The sequence below is a fragment of the Balearica regulorum genome, chromosome 32 (assembly GCF_011004875.1).
Source record: "Balearica regulorum gibbericeps isolate bBalReg1 chromosome 32, bBalReg1.pri, whole genome shotgun sequence".
In the NCBI taxonomy this organism is placed as follows: Eukaryota; Metazoa; Chordata; class Aves; order Gruiformes; family Gruidae; genus Balearica; species Balearica regulorum.
Window position 1 is genome coordinate 543,647 of NC_046215.1, and position 7,754 is coordinate 551,400.

At 58.3% G+C, this 7,754-nt stretch overlaps 3 protein-coding genes and 1 long non-coding RNA gene across 4 annotated transcripts in view; 3 read left to right on the forward strand and 1 right to left on the reverse strand.

Moving 5' to 3' along the window:
* LOC142598920 (butyrophilin subfamily 1 member A1-like) overlaps nt 1–3,477 on the forward strand; it is an 81,641-nt gene extending 78,164 nt beyond the window's left edge. Inside the window, exon 9 of the mRNA XM_075738354.1 lies at nt 2,677–3,477. Coding sequence (XP_075594469.1) covers nt 2,677–3,209 — 533 coding nt within the window. The 3' untranslated portion in view covers nt 3,210–3,477. The remainder of the gene's footprint in view (nt 1–2,676) is intronic.
* LOC142598919 (butyrophilin subfamily 1 member A1-like) overlaps nt 1–7,754 on the forward strand; it is an 83,490-nt gene that overhangs the window by 69,780 nt on the left and 5,956 nt on the right. The window lies entirely within an intron of this gene.
* Nucleotides 1–7,754, reverse strand: part of LOC142598948 (uncharacterized) — an 89,286-nt gene that overhangs the window by 3,366 nt on the left and 78,166 nt on the right. The window lies entirely within an intron of this gene.
* On the forward strand, nt 479–1,287 carry LOC142598951 (uncharacterized). The gene is made up of 3 exons (XR_012832776.1): nt 479–590; nt 943–1,047; nt 1,267–1,287. It is a non-coding gene; the product is annotated as an uncharacterized LOC142598951 (long non-coding RNA).

The following is a 7,754-nucleotide window of genomic DNA, read 5'->3' on the forward strand; positions in this document are numbered from 1 at the left end:
GCTTTGCCCTTTGTGCCCTAGGAGACCTGGCACATTGTCTGGAAGCGTTGGGGCTTCTTCAACAAAAACAGGTCCGTGCAGATGCTGCCTTGAGGCGCTGAAGCTCAGCAGCTGGGTCTTGCTCTGCTGGGCTGTTGTGTGGGAGATCTGGGGTCGTTTGCCATCAATGCTCTGTGATTCCTGCACAAGTTGGGGTGGTTTTGGTGGCTGGCCCTGTAGCCCTGGTGGGACCTGTGATGTGTCTGTTATCGGATTCATCTTTGAGTTGAGTCCATCCCACACTGACCCAACCACGGGCTCTTCCTCAGCCACAGGCTCTGGCCCTCAGCTCTCCCTGGAGGCTTACGAGGACGGAGGCATCCGGGTGGTGTGTCGATCGGCTGGCTGGTACCCACTACCAGAGGTGCTGTGGAAAGCCCGACGGGCAGCATCTCCCTCAGTCTCCCAGAAACATTCCTCAGATGAGAGCGGCCTCTTTGACGTCAAACATGCCATCGTTGTGACCAGTGGGAACCGACGTGGGAACTGGTCCTGTGTGGTCAGGAACAGCCGCCTCAACCAGCAGCAGGAGACGTCCCTGCACATCGCAGGTGCAACGATGGCAGCCAGAGCCTGCGGCGCCGGCAGCAGGGCTGGGGTTTGCTGCGTTGCTTTGAGCAGCTTTGATCTGGGGTTCCCGGGGCAAGGTGTGGGGGGGTGGGGGCACGGGAGGGCTGGGCACCTTCACAGCACTTTTAGCGCACCAGAGAACCGGAGCCTCGTGCGCTTCAGGTGAGCATTGGTATGTGCAGGGCAGAGAGAGGACTATGTCCCCTTGAGGCCAGGGCTCCCAAGACAAGCGGCTTGTGAGCTAGAGCTTTGGGGTGTTTGTCTTTTTGTTCTTCTGCTCAAAGACGGGACTGTAAAACCATCCCTTTGCCTGCTGATGTTCTTGTTTCTCAGCTCCCTTTTTCCACAATGCCCGTCCCTGGATGGTTGGTGTGGCTGTGCTCCTCGTGCTTTCCGTTGTGCTCCTTGGCCTCGGTGCTTATCTGTGGAGAAGGAAAGGTAAGTGGTGTCAGAAGAATGTTTTGCCTTCACCAAAAAGCTCTTTGGGCAAAGGAAGGAAGGGGACAAGGACACATGGCAGGGTGTGGGCAGGAGGACAGGGAGCACGGCCAGAGTGTCTCTGCCTGGTGGGAAGGTGCAAGAGACCCTCTTGAGATGTTCCCAGGGATGCAGCAAGCTGCTGTCCTGACCCCCTCTTCCTCTGCCTTTGCTTTTCAGTGCTGCAGTCCCGAGAGCTGGGTGAGTCCTTCTGGCCCCTTCCCCCACCAATATTCTCCTGGCAAAGGAGCCCCCCTGGGAGGGACTTGGGTTTCAATGGCTCTTCGCCATTCTCCGGCCATTCATCTGGGCTGACGGAGTCCAACCTGGGGCAGGAGAGCTCTGGGGTCGGGGGCTGCACTGGGCACGCAACAAGTCCTGCCCCATGGAAAGAAACAGGGATCAATGTGGGGAGCAGAGACCGAGCTGCAGGTCTGCCCTCTCCCACGCTGGTGCTGATGGAAAGGGATGTCCTCCACTCATCACCCTTCACGTCCCTTGGCTCTTTGGTGGTGTGGTGCAGAGAGCTGCGTCAGTCTCCTGACTCTGCCCACTTGTGAAAACCTTTCTCAAAGCTGTGCCTTGCTGACCCTTAGTCTGGAGCAGCAATTTCCTGATGTTTTCCCAGCATTCAGTTGGGGGGGGGTGATGGGCTGGCAGGGAGTCACTCCCAAGAGCACTGTGGTCTTTTCCCAGTCCCCGAAAGAAGGAGCTGGGGGTCTGCCTGAGCTCTTTCTGCTCCAGTGGGAGCAGCCATGGGATGAGCAGCTGTCCCCTCTGATCAGTTAATGCTTTTGCTTTCCAGAGAAGAGAGTTGCAGGACTGATGGGTGAGTGTCTGTGAGCTCCGTCACGGTGTGGGGGTGCTGTCCCGGGCGCTGTATGCTTGGCCCTTTCTGTCCTTGCCCGTCCTCTCCAGCCCTGCATCCCCTGCCTCTGGAAAGCCCAAGGCGATGTGCCTGGCAGGGTGGGCAGCTGGGGGACACCAGCCCATGCCTGGACCTCACCCTGCCCAGACTTCCTGGGGACCAGCTGTGGGATTTTGACCAGCTCTTGTCTCTCCTTGTAGCCTGGAGAAAGTTTCTGCTTCCTCATCATACAGGTAATCCCGTATTTTAGTGCCCTTCTGGGTGGTTCTCCTCCCTCTCCTTGTGTGCAAGGGGCATCTGGGCTGGGCAGTGCACGGGACTGGCCGTGCCTGGGTGTGTTTGGGGACTCAGACACCCCAGACCAGGGCACGAGCCTGTTCTCCATCCCCTTTTCTTGCCTTTCCAAGGCATTGTGAGGGCCATCGCTGGGGCCAAGAGGAGCCCTCTCCCACCCCCCTGACAGCCCGTGCACTGCCCAGGACCCAGCCACTGCCTCCCCACCCTGCTCCTCCCTGCTGGGGCTGCAGCCCCACCGGTGCCTGTTCCCAGGGGACCCAGCTGGGCCGTGGCCGTGCTGGGGCCGGCCCCGTGATGGGCATCTCTCGGAGGAAGGAGATGCCCCGTGTGGTGCCCCGCGGGGCAGAGCCTGGCCCCAGGGGGCTCAAACCCTGCCCAGGACGCAGCTCTGCCCCTGAGGCTCTGCCTCCTCCTGTCCCCTGCAGACGTGGTGACCCTGGATCCAAACTCGGCTCCTTCCCAACTTCTCCTGTCAGCGGATGGGAGAAGTGTGAGAAGGGGAAGAGCACGGCAGGACCTGCCCGACACCCCGGAGAGATTTGACACTCGGTGCTGTGTGCTGGGCCAGGAGGGGTTCAGGGAGGGGAGGCACTGCTGGGAGGTGGAGGTGAAGGGGGAGGTGGGAGGTGATTCCTGGTGGGCTGTGGGGGTGGCCAGGGACTCTGTGGACAGGAACGGGGATACAGACCTGAACCCCGAAGGAGGGATCTGGGGGGTGCAGCACTGCAAAGGGCAGTTTGAGCCTCTCACCTCTCCTCGCACCACCCTGGGCCGGGTCCCCAGGAGACTCTGGGTCTGTCTGGACTGCACGCAGGGGCTGGTGACTTTCATCGATTGCCGACAGTGGGGCGAGATCTTCACTTTCCCACCAGCCTCCTTCAAGGGAGAGATCATCCGACCCTGGTTTTGGGTGGGGACAGAGGAAACCCAGCTGTGCCTGAGGGACAGCATCTCCTAGACCCTCTGCCCCCCTTCCATCCCCACCGCAGCCCCGCACAGCTCCTGCCCTGCTGCAGACACTGCCCGCTCTCCTCTCCTCCATCCCGCAGCAGCACATGTCCCTCTCGGCCCTGCCCAAGCCCACCCTGCCCAGGCACAGCACCGTGGCCTTCAAGAAAGCTTTGGGGGTGACCATGGAGTCTGGCCGTGCTGGTTCCTGGGGGCTTTTTGTCCTGATTCCTGCCTGCCCGGGAAGGCCATTTGCAGCCAGCGCAGTTGGAGCAGTGCTTGGAGCAGGAGCCTGGGGGGCAGCTCCCTGCAGGATGAGCACGGGCAGTGGGGGGGCGGAGGCGGGGGGCACTCACAACTCAGGCACCCCCTTCTCTTCCTTCTGGGCACCCCAAAACTTTGCCAGCACCCCCTGTCCCCAGGGTGCCCCTGCTCTCTCAGCATCCTTCTCCACCACACAGTCCTGCTGGGACCAAGACTGAGTTGTCTTTCCCTGATCCCCTTCCTCACTGGGCACTCGGGACAGGCGGCTGCGGCTCGTTGCTGCTTTTGGGGATGGGGCTGAGTGTGCGAAAGCACCTTGGTAACCGAGTGGCTTTAGGTGCAGCAGCAGAGGAACCTTCTGAGTGGAGAAAGACTTTCCCCAGCTGGGGCTCTTTTAGGGGGATATTTAGCAAGATTGATGGCTGTGGCTGCTGCTGCTCTGGGGTTTGGTGCTGCAGTGGGGACTGTAGGATGTGGTGGGTTGGGATGGCATGGGAAGGGATGGGACTGGATCCAATGGATGGGATGGAGTGAGATGTAGTGGGATCGATGGGATGGTGTATTGGCTTTGCATGGCAAGGTTTTAGTAGTGGGAGTGGGGGGCTACAGAGGTTCCTTATGCAAGAAGCTACTAGAAGCTCCCCCTGTGTCTGAGAGAGCCAAGGCCAGTCGGCTCCAAGACGGATCCGCCACTGGCCAAGTCTGAGCCAATCAGCCCCTCTGTGATGACATATTTAAGAAGGTAAACAACAAGTTAGAGAGAGCTATTGCAGCCAGAGAGAGGAGTGAGAAGGTGTAAGAAACACTGCAGACACCAAGGTCAGTGCAGAAGGAGGGGCAGGAGGTGCTCCAGGCGCCGGAGCAGAGATCCCCCTGCAGCCCGTGGTGAAGAGCATGGTGAAGCAGGCTGTCCCCCTGCAGCCCATGGAGGGAGGATGAGGGGGTGTAGAGATTCCACCTGCAGCCCGTGGAGGACCCCACGCTGGAGCAGGTGGAGGCACCTGAAGGAGGCTGTGACCCCGTGGGACTCCCACGCTGGAGCAAGCTCCTGGCAGGACCTGTGGTCCCATGGAGAGAGGAGCCCACGCCAGAGCAGGTTTGCTGGCAGGACTTGTGACCCCGTGGGGGACCCACGCTGCAGTCTGCTCCTGAAGGTCTGCACCCCATGGGAGGGACCCACACCGGAGTAGTTGGTGAAGGACTGTAGCCCATGGGAGGGACTCACTTTGGAGAAGTTGGTGAAGGACTGTCTCCCGTGAGAGGGACTCCATGCTGGAGCAGGGGAACGATGAGAGGAGTCCTCCCCCTGAGGACAAAGAAGCGGCAGAAACAATGTGTGCTGAACTGACCGTAACCCCCATTTCCCCGTCCCCCTGTGCCGCTGGAGCAGACGTAGGTTGAAGCCAGGAGTGAAGTTGAGCCCGGGAAGAGGGTGGGGGGAGCTGTTTGAAGATTTCATTTTATTTCTCATTCCTCTACGCTCTTTTGCTTGTAATAAATGGATGAATTTCCTTTCTAAGTTCAGTCTGGTTTGCCCTGTTGACGATAATTAGTGAGTGATCTCTCCCTGTCCTTGTCTCGACCCACCAGCGTTTCATCATACCTTTCCTCCCCTGTCTAGTACAGGAGGGGGAGTGATGGAGCAGCTCTGGGGGACACCTGGCCTCCAGACAGGGTCAACCCACCACAGTCTTTTTTTGGCGCCCAACGTGGGGCACGACAAAATCGAGACAAGGAGAGTAATTGGAAGAGGTAACGTGCAAAACATGGACTGAACGTAGCTAGAGAGTGAAATAGTGGTGAAGGGAGGAGGGGCGGATGGTGTGTGGAAATTGTCCGCTCTTGTTTGGAGTTGTGATGATATTATTTTGATTTTGGTGAGAGGAATTCTTTTGTCTTTTTTCTTGTTGATGTGATTTAGTGTGTGTGAAGTTTCTGTAGTGAGCGTGTATTTTAATGTTAATTCCTAAATATGTGATGGACAGAGGCGAGGGGTGGGATGTGCTGGGTTTGCGTGGCAAGGTTTTGGTAGTGGGGGGGCTACAGGGGTGGCTGCAATGACAGATGGAACCCAACGCCATGGACTAAATGAACTCGACGGACATTGAGCGGTGGCCCGTAGAGTAAGGGAATGATCTCTGTCAATAATCTAGGCATGGCGTAGACAGTATAGAAGAAGGGGTGGATAAAGTCCCGGGTCTGGCAAGGCTAGAGTTAATTTTCACAAGGAGCCAGGACAGGTGAGCCAAGCTGACCAGGGGGTTATTGCATCCCATGTGACGTCATGCTCCCCATGAAAGGGGGCTAGTCGGGGAGGGGCAGGTTCGGCGTGGCTCTAGGACGGACTGAGGGTCTAGTCGGTCGTAGGATCAGTAGATTGTTTTCTGTTATCACCTACAGTGAATATCTGTTATCAGTGTTGTTCTTGATTGTTTCCCTCTTCCTCACCATCCCAGTAACCTCTCCTTATCCCAAACCACGAGCCTTTGCCTCTGTTTTTCCATTCTCCTCCCCATCCCGTCGGGGAAGGGGTGAGCGAGCGGCGCGTGGTGCTCAGCTGGGGCTGGGGCTGAACCACCTCAGATGGGATGGCATGGCATGGCATGGCATGGTGCTGGGAGCAGGGCCTGGGGTGGCCAGGCCGGCATGGCACAGGAAGGGGCAGGGGACACAGAAGAAGGGGCCGGAGCTGTGGAACCGAGGACAAAGTGGAGCCAGGCAGCCCGGCTGCTCACAGCCGGTACCAATACTCGCCCTCAGTAATGAGCCACTCCCGTTAATTCTGCCATCGCCACGCAGGTAACAGGCGCAGGATGACTGGGGCACGAACAGGACCCCACCCGCTGCACCATCCTTGGGGGGGTTCTTGACTCTCCTTCTGCCCCCCCCATCCCCTTCTGCCCCTCCCAGATTCCACCGCAGATGGGTCTGGGCACCCCAACAGTCCTGGGGTAGATGGGGCTCGCCGTCGTCCCCCTCCCCAGCTCTGGGAAATGGCCCCTGGCCCGCCCCATACCCATACCCTGCTCTGGGTCCAGCCCCTCGCACCCCCCTGCACCCCTGCTCTTGGGGATGGGCTGCCCCTGCATGGGGATGGGAGGGTGGGCACAGCGGGGGACACGTCCTCCCCTGCGATCTGAGGTCCCCGAGGGGACAGGGCAAAGGCACAGGGCACAGCTGGCATGTCCCAACACTTCAAGCCCCCCCACCCCTCATCTTGTCCCCTTCTCCCCCACTCCCCACCAGCTCCTGGCTCTTGTCAGGCTGCAGGGACACTGCTGGGCTCCTCCTGGATGGCCCAACATCACAACAAAGCTCTGAGCTTTGCACCGTCAGCCCCAACAAACAGCCTTCTGTTGCCTTTCTTTTTCTCCTTTGTTCTTTCCCAGGACTGAGGGGCTCCTGCCTTTTACTCTGGAACAGACCAATGTCCTGAAACACCAAAGAACCCCAAGAGATGGACCCAGAGGAACTGGCTCAGGTGGAAAATTCACTGGGGTCTGGTTGGAGGTTTGCTCATTGCTTCAGCGACAGTGGTCATGCACAAGACAATCAGCCCTTTTTGGGAAAGGAAACACATATTTCTGGGTGCCAAACCTGTCCTAGTGCTGTTCCCCAGCACAGGCTGCCGGGAGAGGTGCAGCTCTGGGAAAAGCCACCTTGAGCAGCTCCCATCCAGGTGGGAATGGGGAGGCTGCTGGTTTCCCTTTCTGTTTTGTGCTTGGAGGTTTATCTTGTGACTCATGACTTGGTGACACAGATGCGGAACCTTCAGGTCATTGTGGGGGGGATGGAGCCTCAAGTCACCTGGGGTGGGTTGACCCTGGCTGGAGGTAGGTGCCCCCCAGAGCTGTTCCATCGCTCCCCCTCCTTCTTAACTAGACAGGGGAGAAAAGCATAAGGAAAGGCTGGTGGGTTGAGATAAGGACAGGAACAGATGACTCAACAATTACAATCATGGGCAAAACAGACTCAACTTAGAGGAATTAATTCATCTAATTTATTTCCAAGCAAAACAGAGAAGACCAATGAGAAATAAACCCAAATCTTAAAACACCTCCCCTCACCCCTCCCATCTTTCCGGGCTCAACTTCACTCCCGATTTCTACCTACTCCCCCCCAGCAGCACAGGGGGACAGGGAATGGGGGCTGTGGTCAGTTCATCACACCTTGTCTGCTGCTCCTTCCTCCTCAGAGGAAGACTCCTCACACTCTGCCTCTGATACAGCGTGGGAGCCCTTCCACGGGAGACAGTCCTCCACCAGCTTCTCCAAAGTGAGTCCTTCCCATG